The following is a 27,356-nucleotide window of genomic DNA, read 5'->3' on the forward strand; positions in this document are numbered from 1 at the left end:
GGCAAAACTTGGCAGCCAATCAATTAAACGGAGAAGAAGCTATAAACTCTGTTATTTCTAAAACGAGTTCAAGTGCCGCCCAATTGATTGGCAGCTGGCCAGCTGATGGAGTCGGACATGGAGTCCCTTTTCAAAGGATATACGATACATATAGACTGCCCCTCGGCTGGGTTACATTTTGTGGCGCACTGCGGTGGCCTCTGCTCCTGGTTTTTATCCATCTATAATTATTTTTTTTATTTTATCACACTCCTCACGTCACCTTCACGCCTGGCACTGCAACCGCAATTTGCACTGGTACATGGAGAAAATTTAATTTGTTTCCTGCATATATCCTAGAGGCGTTTTGTGTGTCATGCATTTTTACACCTTAATTTGCGGCTAATTTGCATATTGTATATTTTCGCTTGTTGCGCAATTTCAGTTGCAGTTGCAGCCACCGCTTCCTGCCCGCCAACCGGTGTGTCCTTTCAGCTATTTGCGACACTCCTCTATCCTCCCCCCCTCACCAACCACTCTTATCCGCTCTCTCTTACGTTAAAGTCAGCGGATTCGCGCGTCGAGGGCAACTTTAGAGCGGCTAACAAGCGTGAAATGAAATTTTCCTGCAAAAAGTTCTGACACGGGGATTTCAAATTGGGAACGAAAGGGATTTAAGCCAACTCATTGTTACATATTTTTATCTCCAATGTATGAAAACGAATTGAGTTATTTACCAGACCTGATAAGGCCATAAATGATCAATTACTGGAGCCATAAAGAAACCTATTCAAAGCTTAAGTTGATCATTTAACACACCTTCAAGTCTGGTAATAACTTGCCCAAAAAATTTGTTTTATTTTATTTTTCTGATTTGTATTCTCTCCGAATTCAGCAACAATTATAACATAAATATTTGCTTTAAATGTATAATGATTTTTTTTTGAAACCATTGTTATAATGCTACAACTTAATCGTTTTTATTAAAATATATGTACAACAAATTTCGAGTGTAATTTTGACTTTAAATTCCATTGCTCAATTTGTTTTTGCAAACTGTTTTTGTACTTTGTTTCTAGAAACAAAATGCTGGGTCATTTTTCTTAATAAGTCTACACTAACTAAGCCATATACAAACAAGTAAGTTGGGTATATGAAGATCTAGAAATGTACACTCAATTATGGGTTACAGTACAAATAGCTTAACTGGACAACGTTTAACTGAAATCATTTAAGGATTGTTCTGGATAATTGGTAATTAAATATTTAATTTAATATAATATTTTTGTAGGGAAGATTAAACCTTCTTTAGCAGAAGATCAATATTATTGGCAGTAATTGATAACTAATTTTGTAATACAATTTAAACACTTTCTACTCAACTCTGATTTTCCTAATCCCTAATAAATTTATTCTAGTTTGCACCTTTAAATTATGAATTTTGTATTAAAAGGACTCTCTTCTGATGACAAGATTCTTTGCAAATAAATTTGAAATAGCTTCAAAATTTGGTCTATAATTTTTCATTTTAATGTTTCAGGTTTCCAATTTAAACTATCCAGCTAAACGAATTGTACTGCATTTTGTTCCCGGACGGTTGATGAAGCCACCTGCTCTAATCTACAGGCACCCGTTGCCCCAACAGCCGCACCATGGGATCTTGCCGCCCGTGTGCGAACTGATCGAGATCTTGCGGCGGGTGGAGCGCATGCTGAAGCTCGTCGAGGACTCGCGCGAGGAGGCAAAGCTGTTAGAGTTGCGGTCGGACTGAGAGGTCACCGTCTCGTGGTTGCTGTCCTGGTGGGAATGGTGGCTGTGGTGCGGATTGCTGCTAATCACCAGCCCGCTATGCGGATGGTGATGACTGTGGTGGTGGTGGTGGCCACCGCCTCCTCCGCTGGCGGAGCTATTTCGATGACCGGTATGAACGGTTCCCTCCGAGTGCCGCCTAGAGCACTTGGTTCGCGAAACGGTGGCCGTCATTGGCACTGGATCACTGCCCTCTTTGCGATGGTGATGATGATGACTGGTGCTGGGCGGTGCCGATGCAGTAGCCTGGACCTCGGGGTGTCCTCCGCCCGCCGCTCCCGGAGGAACTGCCATCGTGTTGCTGTTGGTGCGCCGGCGGGAGGAATGTGGCGAGCTTGGCGTGCTATGGCTCATCTTGAAGGCCTTTACACTCGGATGAGTGAGTACTGAGCTTAGGTCCACGCAGCTGGCAGTGGCCGTGGGTGCAGTGGTCACGGGCGGGGCCACCTCGCCACTCTGCCCCGATCCGCAGACAATGGAGACGCGACGCGCCTTTCGACGGGCCAACTCGTCCAGCTGAAAGGGATATGGAAGCGTAATTAGCGTTGGTATAGAGGATGCACTGAGGAGAAATGTCATCTTAAATCATTTATTCTTGAAAGTAAGTGGATACTGATGTAATTAATGTATTCTTTGAATAAATTAGCCCTTGAAATACTTATATTAATTAAAAATTCAAATTAAAGTCAACACTAATCGTTCTTTAGGAACTCATTAAGCACATTAGGCATCCCTAAACCAATTATTTAATTATAAAGGCTTTTAATTTCAGATATTTCGATTAATTAAACTCTCATTTTGGCACCTATTACGAACTCTTCCTCATTAAACTAATTTAATTGTATAATCGAATTCGAAAATTGGTTATTTATTGTGGTTTATTTCATTTACAAAGCAGCCCACAATGCAGTTATTTAAACGAGAAAACCCTTATGGTGATTCAAAGTCTTTTCTCCCCCTTTGATTATTTAATATTAATAGTTCCTATTATTTTATTTATAGTTTACAGACTAGAGTTTGTGTGGATTAATAATTAGACACCGAATTTTTAAATTCTGTTAGAAATCTTGATTTTAAAATGACCTCTTCTCCGTAAAATTTCCCGTTTTTCCCATACTCACATCTCCCGAGGCCACCTGCTCGCCATTCTCGCCCGCCGCTTCCGTTCCCGTAAGATCCACGTCCAATGATCGGGTTAACTGCGATGGCGACGAACGGAAGATGGCTCTCTTGGCCGCCGCCGAGGCAAGTGACTTGTACAGTTGACTCTTGTTAGGCTGCAGGGCGATGCCGCCGGCAGAAGTAGTTGGAGGCGGGGGCGGTGGCTCCGTGGGCATCGTTGGCCTTCGGGCGGGCGGCAGCGGTGGTGGTGGCTTGATCGGTACATTAGGCTTGGCCGCTATCGGAGGCCTCGGGCCGTTTGGGGATGGAGGCGCCCCTCCAGCAGCACCCACGCCGGCCGCTTGATTCACCTGCTCGAATCCCAGATAAGTGCACTTGTCGGGAAACGGAGCCATGGGATCCGGAATGTGCGGTGCGGGGCTGTCGGTGTGCTCTCGCTCCAGGGATCGAGTGCGTCGCATTAGTTTTCCACTACCACTTCCAGTTCCGCTATTGCCCGACTCACTGGTCGTGGGCACCGTCGTGGTGGCCGTTCCCATTTCCGTTTCCGTTGTGGCGGGCGAAATGGTCGGATTTGTGCCGTCGTACTGCAGATAAAGGTTCATCTCGGAGCGATATGGCTTCTTCGTCCGATCATCGTCTTTGTTTTGATTTTGAGTTAGGTTGTCGCGCGATTTGCTCTTCTCCAGCTGAATGGCCAGGATGTCCTCCGAAATGGTCTCGATGTCGTTTAGAATCGACTCCAAATTCACGGAATCAGTCTAGGGGAGAGGAAAATGAGTTTTAATAAATATAAAATATGAATATTAATAATTACAATAAGCGACAGCAGTGCAAGCTTTTGGAACAAAATTATATAGAATTGTGAGTGCAAAGGGGACCATGTATGCTGAGATTGTATTTTCTTTGGATCAATATGGTTTCCTTCTGGGATATACAAATATATCACATAATCTTTCATTTCTATAAGACATGAACAAGGTTTCTACAAGATTATAAGCATCAACATTGATTTTCTTTTTTTTGTATCTCTGTTTTCAGAATAACATTTTCAAAAAGGATTCCCAACCAATTGAGAGGAAGTCATATACACGTAACAATATTATTTAGTACTAAACAAACAAACTTGGGTAGAATATTTAATAAAATTTATAAATAAAAATCTTCAGATATCCACTCCATAAAAAATAATAATAATATTAAAAGAAATCTACTAAAAAACTAATAAACCGACTACCACATAGAACACCAAAGCTATCCTAGTCCGAATAATCCTAAACATTCTGATCTATTCTGATGACTGATTCGGAATGACTATGACACGAGGATGATCGTCTGCTGGCCAGAGGATCCCTCACCTGACTGACGTTCTCCGCGGACTTGGCCACCCTCTTCGCCAACCCCACGGCCCTCGATTTGTGGACTGTTCTCAACGGCGAAGTGGTGGTCTTGTTGGAGTTTGTGGTAATGGTCATCACCGGCTGGGTAAGCGCCGTAGAAGAGATGCACGTGCTCTGGCCGGGCTTTTGTGCAGTGGCGTATATGGGTTCCGCTGACCTGGCCGTAGGCAGAGGAGAGCAGCCCCTAGCGGCAGCGGCTGCAGCTAAAGCAGCAGTGTATATATCAAGGACACTGGAGCCCATGTGCGGACCAACCTCGCCTAGACCGACGGCGGCGGCTACATCCACCACGGCCCGGTGCAGGGAGCAGTGTCCTGGCTGTGGACGCGGATGTGGGCGACTCCGCTGGTGGCTGTGGGCGTGACAATGCGAGTGGGCGTTGCGCCGGTGACGCGGACTTACTTGGGGCGAAACCCTTCGCTGGTAGGGTGAGGCCAGGGCGTTGTTCACGAAGATATCGGGCGGATCTCTTATAGGCGGCGGCGGAGATCCTGGTGGTAGGTCCTCCGGCTCGAGGCCCTGTCCCTGGTTAGCCAGCTTGGTGTTGAGCTTGAGGCGCGGCTTGATTGGCGCAAAGAAGTGCTTCGGACTGTTGAGCGCTTGTTGCGTGGCATTCGTCGTAATGGCCACCGTCTGGATGTCCCCGGTATCCACCACTAGATGAGGCGGTGCATTCAGCGCTATCTTGGGCATCGTCTGCTGGCTGGCGGTGGGCACAAAGGTGGTCATCGTGCTAACCGGCGGCAGCGGTGGCGGTGGCGAGCAGGATGGCGACGACTGATTGGAGTACTTTCGTTGCGTGAAAGGTGATTGCAGGTTATAGTCCCAGCCGTTCGTGTGCCGCATTGTCTTGCCCGTGGTGGTGCTCGAACTCGTGCCCAGCTCCGGCGAGGGGGTGAGCGCTGCAAGACATTGTGGGAGAAATTAGGCCGTCATTAAGTAAAGCAAAGGAACAACTTACCCGCATTGCGTCCCCCCAGGTGCTGGCTGAGAATGTTCTCGAAGTAGGACAAAGGGGGCACAGTAGCCTGCAGGTCGTTCAGCTGGTTGGCCACCAGTTCGATGGGCGTCAGGGGGGTGAGCGGACCCATCATGCTGGGCAGCGTACTCTGCGATCCGTTAGGATCTGGCGTGCAGATCATCAGGTGCTCCTGCTGCTGCACCAGCATCAGCTCCGGATTGCTAAGCGTCTCCTCGGAAACCACCGACAGGTGATCAAAGTGCATGGGCTGCTGCTGCTCCTTGTTCTGGCCCTTCTGATCCTCGTTTCTAGCCGGTGACGAATGCCGAGGCACTTCCGGTGGCAGGGGTGGCTTGAGAGGCGCACAGGAGCCTCCCTCCTGGCAGCACTCGTCGCTGCAGTGCCCGTCATCCGCCCCGCGACACGTATCACATGAGTCAGAGCCCTGTTAAAAAATAATTGGAAGATTATTAAAAGTGCGAATACATAGAAAAAGATCGATGAAAATATAAAAACTTTGTCTTTCCAAAAATGAAAAAAATAGGAAAGAAAAACCTTTGTTTTTGATAAATGAGTGTGATAATTGAAATCTTTATTAATAGGATCTAAGTGCCTGTTGGTTTTTAAAGACAAAAGTAGTGTATGAACTTTAAAATGTTAAATGCAATTATTTATATCTGAATATCTAAAATTGTATGTTGGTTAGTTGTACCTCTAAGCTTATAACCATAGTCTGTTAGATTATAAGAAATATTAAAGAGATAAAGAAAATTTTAAGAGAAATTTAAATACTAATTTAAAAATTAAATTCCTATATATAAGTAGGACTTAAAAAACTAAAATAAGGTTTACAAAACTTCGATTAATATTGATAAATTCAGGTTTGAAATACTCAAGAATCGCAAAATTAGGAACTAATAAATTGTATAGAAGAAAAACTATTTCTTTTCAAAATAGAAAGCATCCATTTTAGTTCTTTAAATAATTAAAATTGATAGAAATATTTTAGAAAACCCTAGACAATTTTGTGGTGAAAAATTTGAATAGTTTGCGCAGCGGGTTCATGGCTTGGGGTTGGGTTGGTGCCCTTACATCACTGTTTACATCACAACCACCGCTTCCGCGCCCACCGCCCCCGCCACTGCAGCGGTAGGCGTGGCAGGTGCCGCCACTGCCACCGCTGCCCCTGCTGGCGCGGTACTCGTGGTCACTAAACTTGGCATTGACACGCTTGTGCAACTTGTCGCATTCATCCCGCAGCGTCCAGATTTCCCGACGCAGTTGCTCGTTCTCGCGCCGCAGGCGTTTGATGTCCGATTGACCTGGAAAATCGGAAAAACAGCAGGACAAGTGTTATAACATATGCTGAAACGCTCAAGGAAAATGGGAGAAAAAGCCTTGCCATTTGGCCAAAACAGAAGAGCAGCACGTGGACATCACGCAGAGCTGTCAGACCTTTAGACACCTCAAATCGCATTGTTTACATTCGCTTATCTTCTGTTTTGGCAATGAAAAACACTTTTTAATGAATATTCCGACAGATATATGTTAGGTGGGCAGATATTTATGTATGTCTAGTTGCGTGTTGAGATTTTTCCTTAGATATATTCTCTTTGGATTATTTTGGTTTCCTTGGCCACCATCTAATGTCTTTTTAATTGGCTGTTTTCAGGTTGTTTCTTATGCCATTAATTTAACGATTATTTGATTTCCTGTTTGTCGGTATATTTCATTTTATGGCGCTTTTGATCAGCCATTACCTCGTTCAACTTCTGCATTAATGTTGATGGTGCGCAGCCTGAGCTCTTCATTCTCGTATATCATGCCCCGCGATGACTTTCTGTCCAATCTGCAAGTGTTCAATAAAGGTTATTGTATGTCGTTCACTTTATGAATATTCTTAGCAAAATAAGTAAAGTAAATCTAGTAAATTGCCTGCGATTGCTAAGCGGTTGCCATGGCGAACGGCAGCCGATCAACATTCCCAACTCTTTCCCAACTTGATTTATCAGAATATATATCTCCAAATATCCCCAAATCACGGGTCGTTCTCGTACGAATGCTGTAAGTCAACTGAACCGGATAGGTCCAGGTCCATTGGTACCAATTGTTAGACGCTCTGCTCGACTATATGGCAGCGGCCTTTCAACACTCGCCGCTTATAAATAAATAATAATAAAAAACGCGGCGATGTAGGAAAAATAAATATAAATATATCACTGATTTGGTGCGTTCGGAGGTGATGCTAAAGAAAAAAACGCTGGGAAAGCGGAAAATAAGCACCGATGTGCTATAAATTACAACAACGAAGCCCAAATAAATTATTTTATACAATCAACGGCTGCTGGCGTACGTAAAAAAAATTAAGGGAATTTTTTAACCATAGCATTTTGTTAAGAAAATAAACACCAAACGGGAATCCTCACAAAGAGTATTCAAAAGTTTCTCACGAATTTTTTAAGCTCTTGATTCTGCAAATCAAATTAAGCATTTTAAGAGATCTATTCAAATCCCAAATGATCCATAAAAATGGGATGCCTTGCAAATTTTCCATAACTTACGTTTTTTATACCGACCGATTTGACACTTGTGTCTGCGTTGAGAATTTTTGACAAACTGCCGATCGCTTGAGGGACCCCAGCTCTTAGAGCCATCGCAACTGCTGGCATAAACAAATATTTATGAACGCATATATGCCTATACATTCTTTTGGAACATATATATCGTGTCTGGGGGAACTGTCTCCCATTCGATTTGTGGAATGCCTAAAAGTGAAAACACCGCCCCATATTTAAAAGACGACAAGAGTGCTTTGTCTTTGCATTTTTGGCCACCACGCTTAACCCAGCCAAGTGTCATTTATTTTGCGTGATTGGAAAAGAGATTTGAATACTTTTTGGAATACTTCTGAAAATGTTCGGGGCTCTTTCGAAAATCTCTTAGAAATAAATAATATTTTGTAGCACTCTTTTGGGAGCCCATTAAATATAATCAAAATGGCTGATAAAGAAGGCAGATGAAATGAATGAAAATAAATATATAGGATAAAATATATAGATACTTTTGATGTGATCTTAATACATACTTATGTGTAAATAAAAAGCTTTTTAACTTGCGTTTAATTGATTGTAAATAAACAAAAGGCTATGAGTGTTTGCTTTATTCATTTATCATTATAAATGATTCCTCGATTTCGGATTTTTACAACAGAAAAAAGAAAATCGTTTCGTGTTTTCTCTGTAAATTTAATAACTTAACAAATTGTAATTGATATTCTAAAAGAACAAAGACTTTTCACACTTGCCCTCTCTAGCAATTCAGTCAAACACTGAAACATTAATTGGTTAGTTGAGTTAAGTTTTTAGCCTTGCAGGGTGTTATTATGTATAATATCTTATGTTAAGATAAAAAAAAGTTATTGTAATAAACAAATTTAGCTTTAATTAATCCCATGTGCAACTTTGTTAATAAAATCTAATTAATTGTTATAAATTTAGCTACATTTTTCAAATAGTTCCCTTGACATTAATCACCTTATGTACATTCATAGGTGCACTTTATTATTAGATCAAAAATGTTTTTTTTTTTATAATATATATTAATTACTTTGCAAGGGCATACAAAAATATTACCGAAAATTATAATCCATAAATTTACAAATTAGCTCAAACTATAAAATCTTTATTAAGCTAATTTTGATTGCATACTTCAAAGCACTTGTGTAAATAGTTTATTTTTTTTTTTTAGATTCCAAGAAAAAGTTGTAACCATTTGATTTCCTTGAATATTAAGATGATTTACAACGATCAAGGGTGACCTAACAATGTCCATAAGTTTTCCAGGTATTAGTATTCTGATTTGGATTCTATGATCTCACTATAATATGGAAAATCATTAAAGTATTTAGATATTATTACATAAACTCCAAAGACCGAAATGATTAGATTTATTAATGATTAGACCCTTAAGTTAAACAATTTTGAATTTTCTTACTAAATTTAATAGTTTTACGTATTATGATAATGAGTGATAACTTTCTTTCAGTAATCCTTTTTTATATATTTGAAACGTATTTATTCAAAATTTCCTCTGTTCAAAAGGCCTAGTTCCGTTGGTTCCTTAACACAGTCCAGCCCTCGTTTTACGAATCTATTTTTTGAGTTTCCAATGTATACAAAAACGCTTAGTCGCGTCACGCTCGCCTCCAAATATACCCAACAATAAAATCGATAAACTGATGATCGATAGCACAGCAAACTTTGGCAGTTTTATTGATGTCTACACACACAGGAACTACACACACTACACACTATGCATGGGCACTAAGAAAAATACACAGATCCAGATCTGCCGATATGTAGATTTGCACGAGTAAACATTTTTAGCGCATTCTGTGTACAACTTTGTAGTGTAAATTCAACTTGGACAATGTACGCGGACCGATGATAAACAAACTGGAATTATTTTTAGTTTGGCGGGCCATAAGCGAATATTGTTTATTTTACGACTGCTAGAGTGTATGGATATTAGAAAAAATGTTAATGACTTTTAATAATAATCGAGGGCCAGATGTCGGCGTTCGAAATAAAGTGCACTCTCCCTTCCCTTTTGGAAATTGGAAAACCAAAGGGAAATCTTACTTGGCGGACTTTTCCGAGCGCTTGTTGCTCTTGCGACTCCTTTCATATTGAGTTCGAGTTGTCTTGGCGCCTTTCATTTATTTTAGTTTTTTCTAGGAAAAACAAGCTAACACTTTTCTTGGGTTTTCCCCAGGTTTATGCAATCATCTGGGAAATTAACACTGCCAAACGACTTCACATCAATTTCAATAATTAATTATAGTTTCTGTTAACAACCAGCCGCGTGACAATATGAGAAATGCCCGAACAAAAGTCGATTTGGCCGCAACAAAACCGCACGAGTCGACTCTGAACCGAAAACTGACAGTTGGGCGAGATCAGTTTTGGCCAAAAAACAAAGCGACTAGAACAACAAAACGCCGACGACTGGCATTGAACGCTGCCGCCAAGAGCAACAAGCTTTGTCTGCATCAATTTTTATTCGAATTAAAAGAAAAAGAATAAGAACAAATTTTTAAAAGCGAAAAGCTAGCGCACACGGCTAAAAAGTTTCATAAAGCAAATTTTTGGGCGAGTAAATCGAAGGAACAACAAATCATCGTTCTCAATGAAATGTACGCCTGCTGTGTCGAGAATTCGTTTATAAGATTAACAAAAGCACCAATAACCAAACTGCAGAGAGACAAAAGCTGAACGGGGGGGAGCTGAACCTCCAAAGGACAACGAACCTTGAATGCTCTTAAAAAGTTCATTATTTTATAACCAAAACGAGTGCAGAAAGGGCTCGTAAATATCACTCATTTGAAATAAATGTCGAGTGTTTTGAATAATGTTTGTAGATGATCGTTGTTTTTAACAATAAATATTCTTAGATATTCCTGAAAATCCTTGATGAAAAATTTATATTTAAAAAGAATTTTTGTTTTATTTTCAATGATTGCATTTTACAGAAATTAAAACAAATAATTTGTTTCGTTCCAAACCACTTGCTACTCTTTGATTAATAATAATAAATTATGATATTTAAATATTTTCGAATAAGGTTTAATCTATTAATTATTATTTTATATAATTGTAAATATTAAGGAATAAATAAATTTGTCCAATAATTTAGAAAGTGTATTCACAAAGAAATGCGCTTCAATATGAAAATATGTTGAGCATTTTTCTGACGTAAATGACGTAGATCCAGTCAGCTGGAAAAAAGCTTTTCCTCTTTTTTTTTAATAAAATTCCTACATAAATTATTAAATTTTCAATTAAATGACAAATATCATCGCTTTTTGCTTCTTATATTTGTTTAAGGTTAAAAAAATAAATGCCATTGCTTACCCTATCAATTATCTATCTCATTATGACAATATTATTATTATTAACTTTTTTCTCTCAAACACATTGACTTTATTTACTCGCATATTTATTTGTTGAATGTAATTTCCATTTGCACTACTTTTTGCAGGGCCTATAGTATTAATAACATAGGAAATAAATTGAAATTAATCAAGCTCTTAATCGCATTCCACGTCGCATTTGGTTGGGATTTGCGGACTGACATTGTTGTAAATGCGTGCCGGAGAAATTAATTTATTTCCTTGGTAGCAGCAGATGATGGAGTAAATTAACTAAAACCGCATTTTTAATTAAATCAACAGCATTTTTATAGGGTTCGAAATGAATTGAATTGTACTCTCTCCTTGTCAAATGTGTCGCGACATTGGCGGCCTAAATAAAACTATATCTGGCACCCACACGCTCACAGATCCCCATTAAATCTTGGACATATATGTATTTATACTTCTACGCACAACATTTAAAAATAAGTCGCAAACACTTGGTCAGCGGAGAGCTGCCTGTGTAGTATATTCATTATGTAAAGTTCACCGGGTGGCCCTCACTTCCAATAAATAATATTTTGTATACGAGAAATGGTGTGAATCCGCATATTTATCAGCCAATTAGAAAATTAGCAAAGGTTAGCTCAGCGCGTAAGAATCATAAATATTATTTAGGAAGCCCGCACCTTTCGCTAAATCGTGCCAATTTGTTTCAAAGCTAATCGCCGCTGTCATTTGCCGCCGTTGTATCTATTGTTTATTTTGACATAAATTTGACGGGGACAGTTTAATCTTGGCCGTTAATATTTTTTTCTAGGCTTTAGCAAAATGTTTGTTTTAGAAATAGTTGGGGTAATTTCAGAAAGTACCCACAGATTAAATGGGCTTTAATAAAAAAAGAAATTTTCAGACTGTGACTGAAAATTATAGCTTGATAAGATTCTTATAGACATTAATGGTTGGTTTTAGATGTTTAAAAATGCTTATCCATTTATCTTGTGTCTTTATCAATTAACTAATTTTCTTAAAATCTTCAGAATACTTTTATGAGTTTGGGAAAGTTATAAAAGTTTTTACAAAAAAAGAACAAGAATCAATTAGAAATCAATTTATTTTTGTTCTTTATGTTTTAAAATATATTCCTGATAAAAATTGGTTCCTTAAAGTTTAGGATAATTTGGTAATAATGTTTATCCTTCTTCTTCCTGTTCCTAAATCTCTCAGTGATCAATAAAGCTTCACGGATGTTTAAAATATAAGAATAAATACATATAGAACATAGAAAAAGTTCCTTGATTTCCCCTCTTCAAAAGCTGTTTTGCAAAGCTTTTTCTCTTATACCTTCGATCACTTTCGAAAGAGATTTTGGATCGAAAACTTAATTCTAGAGCTTACGACTAGTAAATGAGATTGTTCAGTTGAGTTTACCTGCTATTTAGCTTATAGTGTGCATGACGTCTTCGTTCTCGGAGCATAGTCGTGCATTAGTTTTCCCGCATGTGAAAGAAAAACCAACAAACAAAAAACAAAAATACACATAAAGTAAAACAAAAAAAGAGAGCGTACACAAAACCGAAACAACACAGAAAAGAAAACGGGGGGGGCAAAGATAATAGAAATGGAAATGGTGGATAAAAACAAAATCATAATAAAGAAAATGGAAAATTATTTTCTTGCATATTTTCTCTTTTGGTTTTGTTTTTGTGTGTGTTTTCCATTCAATTTTTGTTTTAAATCTTTCTTTTCAATTGGCTGTATTATATTTTCATTTTTGTTTCGATCGCATTTTGTTTACAAAGAGAGCTAAGAGCGTGTTTATTTAGACAAGAGCAGAGTATGTAAGCGCATTGAAAAATTACAAACATGAAAGAAAGCCCAGGCCCAGAAAAAATAGTTATGCCGGCTGGCCAAAGGCAATTTGTATTTACACATACAGTAAAAACCACTTGGCTGATCTGTTATTACACATTTTTGGGTTAAATATTCATATACCCAATAGAATAACCTTTGAGTAAACTTTTTTCAAGGAATCTGAAATGAGTTCTTGGAACCCGAACTACTATTTGTATCTGTTTTAAAAATCCATACACCTTATACTACTTGCCAATTTTAAAATCATTGCTTATAATCGAAATTACAACCGGGTTCTGTTTTTAAAAGGAATATCTTATAGGTTATGAGTTTTAATTCTATAATTTTCCTTGACATATAGTGTCTCTCGAACAGCCCTTAAAAATTAAAATATTCTAAATCCAATTTTGAAGATTCTTTTCCTTTGTGTAAATATATTTAGGCCAAGTGCTTTCAACATTTGGAATACGTTTTGTGGCACCTTGAAAACCCAAGGTTCGGTGGGTTGCCGTGTGGAATACTGATTCCCGTTTTAATATCTAGATGTTCAATGACATTCCGTTCTTTATGGCTTTTGCGACGACGCTGTCTGGACGGGCTGTGCTGTTGGTTACACAATGTACCAGCGCCTGGATGTATGCTACACACGCACTGCTCGCACCACCCACCACGATCCCGAGACCCGCTCTCAACCTCCTTATCGGGCAGCAGCAACAATGGGCCCAGACAGAAACTGTAGCGGCATACACACATAATTTTTTCTTATTCAAAAGGGTTAAGGCATTATCTGGCATGGCAATTGATTTATCGATTAAGTTGTCAAGTACACATTGTCATCCTTCATTAATATTTACATGTGTTACAATTCAGCCTCGCTCCTTGAGGACCCTCCCCGCCCCACCGAGTCTTTCCACCCCCTCCTTGGGGGCCTGAGGACATTTTCTTTTCTCTTGGGTAGCATTGAAAAGCTTGCCAGCAAGGGATTTTCTTTGTCGATTACATAACTGGCACACAGGACCCAAATATAATGGAACACATATATTCGTTTTAGCTAATTTATGGCGCCGTAAATTTATCAAGGTGAAAGATGCACAAAAGATTCTCCAGATGCGATTTTATTCCATTCTAAAGATGTTGATTGAGTAGGGATAAATGATAAATTTATAACATAACCAGCTGTCAATAGGGACCTACTTTAAATTTGAGAAACATTTTTTGAGTCAAACAATCATGTTTCTTATATCTTCGAAAGCAACTCAACATTTTGATTTCGCGTTATGCAATTTTAGCCGTGTATTTTTGCAAAAATAAATATTTTTCAAAAGAAAAAGAGAACGTATATCCATCTCATTTATAAACTTACTCAGTATCGTAATAAGAACTCATAAATATTTGCTTTAATTTTTATGAAGCGCTTTTACGAGGCGAGATTTATGTACGCCGACAATCAAAAATTAACCGGCCGCACATTAAAATATCACTTCAATTTATGGTAATTCATTCCGAATACTTGAGCACATATTTTGCATTTAAAATAATCGCCAGGTAAAATAACAAGGAGCTCTTTTGGAAATGCATAAAGCTGCGGTGAAAATAATAGCACAGAGGATAAGTAAATTCTTTAAAAATTTCGGGAGATCAAATAATTTGCAGTTTATGATTTTAAGATCAAACTCTATTTATTATTAACAGGGAAATTATTTGTTTTAATTTATACATTACTCAAATTATGTAGATTTAATATTTATTAATTAATCACAGTTTGATTTATGTATTTTTTTATGGATAATAAATATATCCTGGCACAAAGGTAAACTTTTCTATTATTTTTTCCGCAACTGTGCATCCCCAGGGAATGGCTTTTTGGACACAACACCCACACACGGATCGACGGTGACAATGCGGAGGCCGCAACACTGCTGAGATACGAACTCCGATCTACAAGATACTCGCCTCGAACGGATCTAGATACGTTGTGGCCGGCGAGGCACGCGACTGGGAACTGCAACCACTTGGCTTCAGCATCGAATTTTCTGTATTCTGCGTTTTCGTGTTAAATATTTTGCGTACCCCCAGTTTATTTGTTTTTTTTTTCGGTTGTGCGTGTGTGTTCTTCGGATATGTTTTTTGTGGAGCAAAGGGCGGTTTACGGAACGGGGGGCATTGCATTCACGGCGTACAGCGTACGGCATGCCAATAAACTGTCGGAATGTGCGTGAGCTGCTAAGCCCTCCCCAGACAGTGGGTGAGATAAATATGTTTACTGCCAATTACAATAGATGGGTTTCTTTGAATTTACTCACCGAAAATTAAAATTGATGAGTGTTTACTAAATTTCAAATGCTGTATTAGCATTTCGGATGTGAATATAACACTTAAATAAATTTGTTAAGCGGAAAATTTTGAGGATTTTTGGGATTTCAATATAGAAATAAATAAAACAATATTTTTACCAAGGAAAAAGCTGCCGCTTGCTTATTGAAATTGGAAGGTATTTTTATTGATTTTTCAAAATTGTTAACACGCAGAAAATATTAAACACTAAATCAAAAACTGTATACACTTGTGTATACATTTTTTTTTTTGTAATTGGAATATACTTTTTTAATAAACTTAAACAATTTATAAAAGCATACCAAAGTTATATTTTCCAAAAATTAAACAACAAAATATTTTAAAAAATTTTAAGACATTTTGAAGTATTATGATCTTTAACTAATTAAATTTATTTTAGATTTATAATAAATATTGTAACTTTTAAAAACATTCAATTGAAAACAGAAAAATTATAATTATGAATTCCGAACTACAAAATCTCTTCTGTCGAGTAAAAACATAAGAAATTAAATTAAAATAGCTAACTTTTAAATCGTTTTCATACAAAAACCCCGTTTAATTAAATACCCCATTGAAACAACATCACTCCTAGCCGCATGCTCCCGTCTGAATACTAAAACCCGGCACTGTTCCGGCCAGACAACTCCAAAAAGAATAGAAAGAAATAATAGAGGAGACTGTAGGGGAGCAATGGAGAGGAGGAGATGCGAGAAATGATGCGTGAGACAGGGGCAGTGAGTAAACAAAATGCACAGGCAAACTCTCGGACAAATAAGAAAAATGAACAAGTTTCTGTCTATTTTTTGCCGCTGCCGCCGCCTGTTGCAGTTTATGGTTCTATTATGGGGCAGTGTGCCTCCTGGCTGATATTTTCCGTTTTCATATTTCTTCTTTTTTTTTTATATATGCATTTTCGTGTGTGGGTCACTTTTATGCTAGACGAACGAGAGGATCTTTCGACCGAATATGAACGATTTCATAAACACACATAATGCGCGGGGCACTCGCAGGGGCACAACTTTTGATGTGCGGCTGCAGCAGTTAAAGTTTTTAATGGCCAACATATGAGTTTTCTAATTCGATGAGCGCGATGCGGAAGGAAAAGGGTGACAGGGATTTCCTTTTTTATGGGACATTGTGTATTTAATTTTATCGGTCTCCCCCCAAGTCCTGGCCCCGGTCGGATTATGGGGAATCCAATAAATAAACATATTTAATGACCTGTTGGATTCGTCAAGTGATAATCGAATTGGTCCCAAAAAAAATCCATAATATCTCTCATTTTTTGTAAACACACACAGGAGAGCTTTACACTAAAGAAAAATATTTATAAGAATAAATAAAGAAAATAATAAGATTATACTTGAGAAGGAATTTTTAAAATGTTTTAGGTGCTATTGAGAAAATACAATAATTAAAATAATTTTAAAAACTCCTACTTGTTTATAATAAAAATTTTAATATTAGGATTTCATATGTAAATTGCCTTAACAATGTTATTATTTTTCTTCGTGCAAGTTTCCACATGGTAATTTATTTTTATTGAATTCGTCTGAATCTCAACCAATTTAGATTCCCGGAGATTTTCGTGCTGACAAATTCTGCTGCTCGGCGGCTTTACTGGGTCATCCTCAGCCATCATTCCAAAAAGGTGAGAGAGGCGCGTCTATTTTTAACAGTCTGCCGCAAGATGTAATGTTTGGACATCGCAAAGAAACGTAACGATACAAAACGAAACCAACAGGAATTTGTAAACAATAAATTAAAAATTAAATTGCCATATGCCGGCAATTTGGCTTTTCTGCTGAGATTTACAGCGCCCAACACTTTGCAATTTGCTGATTCTGTGAATTATTTCCAAAATAAAATCAATGCGTCAAGCAATTTTGATTGGTTCCACACGATTCTGTTCGGTTAATTGAAGGCCTTCGGAAATGGGGTAAATACTGAGCGGAAAATTCAGATCAATGCGCCAATTCCCCGATCCGACGATCGATGGACGATCAAGGTAACGGAAGCGGGACCAATTTAATTGGCCGCACAAGTTTGCTTACGAATCGATGAGTCGTAAGATATATATTTTTCGAAAATCCCCCGCAAGCAAGTTCAATGGGCCGCATCCGCATAAAATCGGAACGCGAATGATGTTCAAACGGTTTTTCTATTTGGCTTTCATTCATTGCTAATTGCTGAGACTAAATGATGAATATGTTTTTAATAATTGAAATTGAATTATTAGCAAGCAACGGGAGAATAAACATACAGGCAGGGGGCCATGGCTGGAATAATTTGCTGGCCAATTAAAATGGAATACAATAAATCTCCGCCTCCCCCTGTTTGATTCTCGTTTTCCTTGTGCGAAAGACAAATTTGGCTGGAATCCCGCGAATGGAAATTGGGTAAAATAATTTTCAAGTACATTTTATGGCCTAATTGGTATATACATTTCAGATAGTGCTTTTATCGATTGATCTGTATATATTTCATAATTTTTCTTGATGCAATTAGTTTCAGCAAATATGTAGACCTCTAAAGAAAAGTAAATTGTAAACATTTCATAGAAGTAAAAGAGTTGCTTGCTAATTAAACTAAAATAATAGCAATATCAAAAAAAATCGACGATTATCGGAATTATCGGCATTCTTTTGCAATTAAATCTAATATAGGCACCCTTTAAGAATATATTTACTTAAGATCTGAGAATTGTTTAACCTGTATTTTAGTGGTAATACTCGCTCTTTACTAATCAACATCGATAGGTAATTGTTTCGATTGTTTCGATAAGTTATCGATTGCCTTTCTCCCTTAGATTTTGGCTATGGAAATAGTTTCGATAAAGGAATTTCAAAACGTCACTCCTTATAGGTTGGGGATATGGATTACATGGCTAGTTTGCGCTTTGCCTCTCGCTCTAAGTCCCATAAACACGCTCGGGTAGCTCACGCCAACAAATTAAAGCACACAACCGCAGGAGGGTTGTGCGTGTGTGTGTGTATAGAGTGGTGTACATACTTGGTATAGGTGCAACCTACTTGCTTTGGTGGGCGATGAGCTCGACTGCGTTGATTTCCGCTGATTGCCGTCGCTGTTGTCGCCGTTGCTGCCGCTGGCGCGTCCGCTAATTAAATTGTCATCCAAGGAAATGCCGTCGAGCCAATGCATGACATTATTTCCCTTTGTTGTCTACGCGCTCGCACCTAAAAAACACTCACATTCACCTCGGCCGCGGGCAGGTGGATAAATCACATTTCATCATCAACAACAGGAGCAGGAGCAGTAGCAGCTTGGGCAATTGATAATTTCATCTCAAATCGTTGACACTTCATTTTCCCCCAGCGATTCCGATTCCGCTTCGCATTTCACATTTTTTCTCTTTACACTTTCAGGGCATTGACAGTTGACATTTGTACACACACACTCACATTCACATTCATGGATGATAATTCAACAAGTATTGAATGGCCGTTTAGACTTTTTACTTTGCCACCATCTTCTTTTTGATTCTTGTTTTCCGTTTTCTGTTTCCCGCTTTGCGCCTTTTGCTTTCGCCTTTGCTTTGGCTTTCACTTGCGATTGCCTTTCAACAGCACGCATACGCCCCGTGTGACATAATTAGCACATTGCACTTTAACACTTGTCACCTGCTGGGACCCCAGGCGAGCGTATTTTCAATAGATTTTCAAAATAATTAAGCACTCTGAATACTGTGGGGTGAACATAAAAATAAAATTTAAAATGGTTTCGAAAAAGCATGTTTTTAATATTTTTAAACAACAATTACCAATGGTTATCACATATTTTAAATTTTGGAAATTAATGATTAAATATATATTTATTTTATTTCAAAGAATATTCTTCTTCAATATTTATTTTTCCGTTCACTGCAACGTCTTTTTGATTTATTCTGACTAAAAATATAACCTCAAGATTTATCGATACCTTTACACAATTTTATAAATCATTATTATGTTGATACTTTTTTTTCCTCTTTGGATATCGGTAGAACACAGTTTGGTTAACTATTTATATATGGTAGTAACTCAATCACAATTCCATTTTAAAATACACCGATAAACAATTCAATTTCTTCGATAACCACCATGGTCTTTTAAGCAAACATTTATCGATACGATTAGATACAAAATGCAGACGATTACTTCGATAATTCCCATCGATTGGACAACCGTTTACGCCTGCGACTTGTTGTTGGCCTTCCGGCTAGCCGGCTGCTTCTGACCGAGACGCGGACGCTGACCGGACTGGGCAGAGATATAGAGATATACCCATAGACTGGGACTGCGACTACGACTGAGACTGAGAAGGCAGAGTCGGCGGAGACAGCGTCAGCGACTGTGGCGCATTTCCAATCGTTTCGCACATTATTGTTTCCATTGTGTTCGATATTTGTATTTTCTTGTACTTTTGTTGGCCGCACACACACACACACACAAATAAGTTTGCCTCAATTTATTGTACCTTCCTCTGTTTATTTTATACAGGTCCGGGCGTTCTAGTATTTCGATACCGCCGCAGCAGATCAGAGGAGGAGCAGAGGGAGACCCGGATAGTTAGCCGCTTCTGGCCAATTTCCTATTAGACATGTCGGCAGATACGATTCGTGTGCGTGTTTACCACCGACCACGTATTAAATGTGAGCTCATTGGGGGCGGCTGGAGAAAGATATTACCTGGCTGCCCTTCGGGGCTTTCTGCGATTTCCACATTAGCATTGGGCACATGGAAATCGAATGAATTTCGGTGGAAATGCGAGGCGTCTCGCACACCTACACGAGCCCCAGGTGGAGTGACATTTGTAAAAATCCACCGTTGCCTAGACAACGACGAGTCCTATTATGCCAAATAAATATTTCCGAGCCTCGGAACGCAGCCCACTCGATAAATCATTCATTAAAGCACTAAACTGTCGCGCTGAGAAAACATAATGTCAGAATGTGTCAAACAAGAATTTAAGCACTTTGAAAACATCTCTCGTGCATGCTGGAATGGAACGTACTAATTTTATTGCTTAGTTAATTTGAGAAATTCAAAAACGACTTCCGAATGTCTTAATTGTCTAATTGCTTGAGCTGTTCCAATGCCGAATGTTTGTTTACCCAATAGCATCTGCAATTTATTTAAAACATCTGACTAAACAATCGGACCAGTCAATGAATGATACACACAATGCTTTTGTTTTTTTTAAGAAAACATCTAAGATCAGTTCTATCAAGGCCAGTTTAATTACTTATTCCCTTCTTTTATGTGTGTTGTGTAATTTTGTATTCCTTAAAAAATCACCTTGCTACTGGAATATTCATTAATATTAATAGTTGCTAAATACTAAAATATAAAAACACCTAGTTTTCATTACATTTTCTAGAAAACCAAACCACTGTGCACTTAATGGCAGCTTGTCAACAGCTCAAAACTGATGGTCTGCCTCCTGCTTTCAATTTACTTTCGACATTTTGTATTGTTTCTTTTTTTTTATTTTGGTAATTTAACACCAATTGTTTATGAAAATGGAACGTGCGGTAAAATTATTGTTCGGAGTTCGATTTCGAAATGATTTTTCTGCGAAAACCCATTAAATGATTGTTTAGAGTTTAGTATCAAACAAACTTTTCATATTCCAAAATTTTCGGCAAATATTTAATGCATCGCTGTGGTTTGTTGAATGAGACGTCACAGCTGCACCACTGAACTGCATTTTCTGATGCCTGCGTCAATCAGGGGGTCTGCACTTTCACATATTTTCAATGATAAACACGATATTTGTTTTGGCAGGCTGTGCTTATTTACATTTCAATCAGAAAACAATTTCACTTCCGCATCGCCAGCGATCGCGCCACGCGGCGTATGAGTAATTTGGCCCCCCAACTAGGGAATGGATATGAAATGGCGGCACAAAGAACGTCCGCTGGCGTTGAAAGACCGACTTATTCTGCAGTCGCATCGAACCCAATGCTCTAAACAGCTGTCTTCCAGGCAGCCAGACAATCCATCCCCCCCTCTTCATTTTCCCGCCGTATTTTCCACCCACATGTTAGTGTGTGTGTGTGTGTGGGTGTGTGCGTAGGCCGTAAGTACTGGCAGACTGGCAACGTAGACACCATGCTGGCTGCACCATCATCCCTTCCCCGGCACCCTTTTATGCTTTGGAAAATTAAAAGAATCAAAGGCAACGGCAAAGAGCAAAATTAAGTATTTAGTTGTAGTATCGTATCTAGTGTAGACATGCATACTAGCCTGCATTCCGGGCTGAATCCAAGGTGGCGGGAAGAGAAGCCGAGGCGGCAAGCGGACTGACTGCAAGTTCCTATCCTGGGGTGGCCCTGTGATTACAATTTGTAATTGATTCGATTGAAACACTAGTCATTCTACAGTTGTGCTCTCCCTTATTTAAATGCCAATAAATCATTGCCTTTAATTACTATTTATATTACTATTCTCTAGTATATTTGATGTTTATTCAATTACTTATCATATCAACTTGTCTGCTATATAATTTTTACTCACTTTCAATGAGAGAAAGTCATATAAAATTATTAAAAATTGATCACATATTTATTAAAACTCTTTAATAAGTAAAATATCGAACAATTACCAATAGGTTCACCCCAATCTGTAACCGTCTCAGCCTCTACTACCATATGCGTTTCCACGTTTATCCAAGTATGTGTTCTTGTGTCAAAGCTGAATGGAAAGAGTAAAAAATAAAATGTGTAAGAGGCCAAGATAAAATGCATTGTTTCAGCAAGGCGAGGAAGGAGAAAAAAATGGGAGAAGGAAAATACTTTTACACAAAATGTGTAAGAATTATTGGGGGGTGTTGCGGCATCCAAGGCAACGGAAATTGCCCCTAGGGTTGCCAGAGCTTGGCACAAAGGAATTATGTAGATATGTGCAAGGACCTGCCTGCTAAGTAGCTAATATGAAAACTGATTAAATAATGCTTAATATCCAATGAGACTAATGAGAATATTCCCGCCGAGCAGCTGGCAACTCTGGTCTATCTAATTGCCCGTTTCCTTGGCCTCCTTGGAATTGTGGCAATTAACACATCAATGCACGGGGATATCGATGGTACCACATCCCCCAGGCCCCACTCAATTCGCCCACCAGCTACCAGCAACCACCTCCCACATATCACCATCGCCTCTCTCTCGAGAGAGAGGGAAATAAATTATTCTATTTGAAAGCTTTTAAAGCAGCCACACTCGGCTGAGGCTGCCGGCATTAAAATGCATTTATTTGAATTTCTTGTTGATATCGAAGAGCACAGACCCAGGGCTAGCAAACAAACAGAGCCGACGCCCACTTGCAGTATTTATTGTGTTTTGAATGGGGCGGAGGCATAAACTAACCTTTGACGCTGCCTCTTCTGGAGGGTGGATAACCACCCCCCCGTCTTTCCTACGTGCTGAATTTTTTGTGCCGGTGTTGTACTTTGATAATTTATTGTGTTACGTATACGCCGCGTGGGCGGGCCAATTAAATTGAATTGAATTCGGCAAGGCAAAGCACGGAGGAAAATGTTTCATAAATGTAGCCAAAGGACTACAGAACCCCCGAAAAACTGTAAGCATTTTGGTTTTGTTTTCAACTTCAATTGCATGGTAATTTAATCCTTTTTTGTTCGACAACGAGTTTTGTTCAGGGATTTATAGAGCGCAAAACCTGTTGGCCCCCTAATCGACACTTGGAAATAATTTACATACTTTAGATACTTGTAATTGCTAGTAAAAATAGGATAAGTAATGTGAACAACTATGTAACTCTTAAATAATATATGTATATAATTCTAAAGCAATGTTATATTTATTTCATTCAATAAATTAACTCTCTGTAAATTAGAACTTCGAGCTCCTGCGTTTTTCTAGTGCACCCAAAAACTCGCTTCTGAAACTGTAATAAATATTATTTATTAAATGGCAACAAGTGCACTTCGCTGGCTGAACTCCTTGCCATAAAGCAAGGGCTTGCCACAAAATTTCGATTAAGATATTGAGAGAGGTAACAAGGGTAATGGCGAAGGGCTGTCATTACAGTTAGCATAATGGCATTCATAACTATGCAAATATTTCAAATTCTTCCGCAGAACTCTAAATAACATTATAGACAATAACTTCAAAAGCAATTACCGTTAATTGTTATGGCCATTTAAATTTAACGCATCATTAACAGCGGCAAGGGAAATAAAATAACAGAAACAGAAACAAGCGGAAAGCTACAAGAATAATATGAAAATCGAGCTTTGGGACAAAAGCTTTTCCCAGCGTGGAAACCCCCCAAAGAGAAGGCTAAGAGAGCGTAGGAAGAGAGGACATCGTGGTCGTTGGTGAAATTCCGAATCGCGTTGCCTACTTCTGGGCGTCAGTTTTTATGACCGTTGACCCACGACCAATTGCCAGCTGAGCGTGATGACAAATTTAATTACCAACACCCGAAATAAAATAAAAGAAACCCGCCCAAAGAGCACCCACAGCAGGGGGAAAAAACCCAAAAATAAAGGAAATATGAAGAGAAGCTGCTGCCTTCGCTGCGATAATCCGAGTTCAATGAGACGCACAAAATTTATGGGGATTATAAAATTTGCGACATGCCTTTGGGGGACTCTCACTTTCCGCCGCCGTTCATGTCGTTGGCAAGGTCAAGGCTTAAATTTGCCCGAATTAAAATTTAACCAATCCGATATCTATTTGGGATTAAGTTTGGAGCCCCCCTTCAGTGGCATATGTTGCAGCGGGTGTCCTGGCTGGCTTGATACTTGCCAGTTGGAGCTGACAAGTGTCCTGAATAATTTATGACTTGCCCAGTTTCGATTGCAACATCTGGTACTGTTACCCATCCTTTGTGCTTCGGCTCCTGGTTGTCCACAAGCTCTGCATTAATTTTAATTTGCTGTGGGACTCGAAATTCGTCAGGACATTAAACGGGAACAGGGACGAATTCCCCGCTGGTAAGACAGAAGTGTTAAGAGCATTCCCCGCATCGACCATTACGTTCAATTGGAAATTTGTGAGCAGCATTCACTTTATTTTTCGCCTTATTATTGCTTGGGGTGGAGCCTCAGTCTGAGTCTAACATTGCTTGGGGTGCGCATTTGTGCGTGCATCATCCGCACCCTTTTACACTTTCTCTTTAACTTTCACTCTAACCAATTGCTTTTTTTTTTGCAGGGGCCAAAAGCCAACAAGTGGCAATTGAATATAGCAATCAAAATCGCATATAGAAGCGGATATTGTTATTGGATGTTAAGCAGAAAAATTAAATGGCACGCAAATCCTTGTTGCCTTAGCACCTCAGATGATTATTTTTATATTCCTTTTAAATCACTTAATTTATAAAAATGTATAAACAATATCTTTAGTATAAACCTTAATATATTTTTAACTAAACTTTAAAAATGATTTGCTTAATCCCTTAAACGATCATTTACCGCCGGAGGTACACAAATTTACACTATTGCCGCAAAGTAAAGCAAAGCTCAGAACTTAAGCAGTTGGCTTAGTGGGGGAGGCAATCCTTGACAGCGAGTCCTCCTCGAAACGTTGCCGTGAAGAGCGGACTTGAAATTCTCTTCGCTCCGTCGTTTTCCTTGGCTTTTTCCAACTTTGTTTTCATTTCATTAAGGTGGCAACAATGTCGGAGAATGCTACTAATTGCAATCAAGGTGACTTCAACTTGTTGCTGCAACAGCCACTTGAATCCAGTGCCACATGAGCTCTAATTTTTTGCCCCGGTTTTGATGCCGCTTTTGCACCTTTCTTCCATTTCGCCTTGGCTGATTGACGAGTTGACCGGCTTAATGAATGGATCATTGAGTGCAGGACCAATTGCATTCCAGCGTAATTACATCTTACACCTTGGCCTTAGGACATAGATATGCGGCTGACATTAGTAATTTATTTCACGGCAGTTGTCAGCCGCAAAAACCTTTTAATTTTAATTAGAAGCAAACACATTTAAGCCCACAGAACCCAGAACGGAAACGGCAAATGCCAGAGCATGTTTGCTCGCCCAAAAAATGAGGCAAACAAACAGCAAGAAAATAAAATAAAAATACATTTTTTTTTCGTATATATTTGTATATATTTTATAGCTTTGAGACGAGCAAACAGAGCAACAAAATCAACAAGCAGGCGACGACAACGCTTCAAAAGCCAAAGGCCCTTTTTATTACCTTTGTCAAATGCACAAATAGCCCAAAATCCAAAGCCACTGCCGGGTCACCCCTTCGCCGTTCGTTGTCACCCCCTGGAATTGGCCCAGCTAAGCAATTCCGGTGACAAAACACAACAAACGGCTCAGGCAAATTTACACATTCTGTAGACCAGAAAAAGTAAGAGTGCTCTAGGCGAGTGTCACGACCATAGAATTCCATGGAATTCTCTTCAGGCTACAGAGAACTTAAGCTTTAAAAGAGTCTACTTTAGGAGCCGACAGTAAAATATAAAAAAACTAAAGTGTTTTTTTGTAAATCTTGTACACTTTCAGAGATACAATATACCCCAGTTTCTCGCAAATACCTCGCCTGAAAAGTATGGCCAAAAAGGGTTGAAACTCAAATGTAGCGAGCCAAATATCCCAACATCTAAAGGTACACAATAAAATATTATATCGTAATAAAACCCCAATGCCCACTCCCTTAGATATGGAAGAGAAATGGCTGGCAGGTGTTGAGGCTGCGGAGATGGAGAGGTCCAACCCACCCATAGTGGCAGATAGCACGATTGAGCGATACTTTTCGCATAATATGTATTTCTTGGGCCAGAAGCGAGCCCCGGCCAGGCATCGCAATATGTATTTAAGATTTATTGGAGATTTATGCCCGGCTTTTGCTTCGGCTACCAGCTGCTACAGCACCAGCTCCGGCTCCCTCTCTATTTTCATTCATCGCTAACAAGCAATTTAGCATCTCAGCGGGGCAAATCCGCTCAGATACGGATATGTGGCCGATTTAGTGGAGGTAAATCCGAGGGCCAACCGACAAGCCCTTTAATGACAATAATTTTCATAAGCTCAGCAGGGAAAACATTTCCTGTCGGTAATTTGCATTAAAAAAAGAAACAAAACAACGATGCTTTATGTTGTAGTTTTAAAGTGTCTTTAAACAAATAAAGCGGAGCAAATATTTCCAACAAATATTATGGCCGGAAAAAATGCAAATAATGAATGCAACAAAAAAAATAATAAAGAATGTGCATGGGAGATGTATAAATAAGCAAATTAAGTACAAAATACACTTCATTTAACAATGTTTTAATTTAAAGAAAATTCTGTGATTTATGCTAATTAATGGTAATAAACTTTAACTTTTAAAGCTATAAAGTTTGCTTCAAAAATGCCTAACATATTGACCAAGTAATTTTATATAATATAAATATATTAGTAAAAATGTCTGATTAAAAAAGTTATAAAGTTATAAAAGGACTTTCAAAAACCTTGTTAGTACTTTTGATATTTTCTGCAACAAAAAGAAATGTTATCCAGCATTGTTAAATTTTATAAATGAAATTAGTTTTGTCAGGATAAAATCACAAATGTCACCGGAAAATTGTTGTACAGTCACAAAAGTTGTCATTCCGAGTCAACACAGTATTATTAATTCGCTGCTTCCTGTCCGTGTTTTGGGTAAAAGCGTAAGCTAAAAGTTTTTAATTAAATTTCACTTATTATTAGTATTATTTTCGGTCACCCCTTGCACTCGTCATCGTCGCACTTCGCTCTGCGCTGACAAACAAATTTGTTGGTCTGGCAAATAAGCAAATGTGACGTGTTTCCCTGGTCTATATTCGACCGTACATACATATAGCGCCATTGTTCGAAAATAAAACATACAACGGGAATGAAAACAAGCAAAAGTTTTAACTAATCCCATCGAGTGGGGCGCTGAACAAACGAAACTGAAACTGAATGAATGCCGAAACAACGTTTTGACGAGGGAAGTAAAAACTGAAAACGAAATTTATGTCCGGATG

The 27,356-nt window shown here is 38.7% G+C and overlaps 1 protein-coding gene across 5 annotated transcripts; it reads right to left on the reverse strand.

Annotated features, from left to right (window-relative positions):
- Positions 1-863: 863 nt before the first annotated feature.
- Positions 864-19,061, reverse strand: LOC108080487 (uncharacterized). 5 transcript variants are annotated; one of them, XM_017175246.3, is made up of 8 exons: positions 18,406-19,061; positions 12,614-12,650; positions 7,032-7,120; positions 6,364-6,593; positions 5,272-5,716; positions 4,713-5,212; positions 2,910-3,671; positions 864-2,304 (listed from the first exon to the last, which is right to left on the reverse strand). In XM_017175246.3, the coding sequence occupies exons 1-8, from the start codon at positions 18,533-18,535 to the stop codon at positions 1,600-1,602; spliced, it is 2,898 nt and encodes a 965-aa protein (XP_017030735.1). In that variant the 5' UTR covers positions 18,536-19,061; the 3' UTR covers positions 864-1,599. The 5 variants fall into 5 exon arrangements, with proteins under 5 accessions (XP_017030735.1, XP_070143016.1, XP_017030738.1 ...); XM_070286915.1 differs by having other exon boundaries at positions 12,614-12,695; positions 18,404-18,421; XM_017175249.3 differs by lacking the exons at positions 12,614-12,650; positions 18,406-19,061 and adding an exon at positions 14,400-14,437.
- Between the last annotated feature and the right edge of the window lie 8,295 nt (positions 19,062-27,356).

This window comes from Drosophila kikkawai, chromosome 3R (genome assembly GCF_030179895.1).
Source record: "Drosophila kikkawai strain 14028-0561.14 chromosome 3R, DkikHiC1v2, whole genome shotgun sequence".
In the NCBI taxonomy this organism is placed as follows: domain Eukaryota; kingdom Metazoa; phylum Arthropoda; class Insecta; order Diptera; family Drosophilidae; genus Drosophila; species Drosophila kikkawai.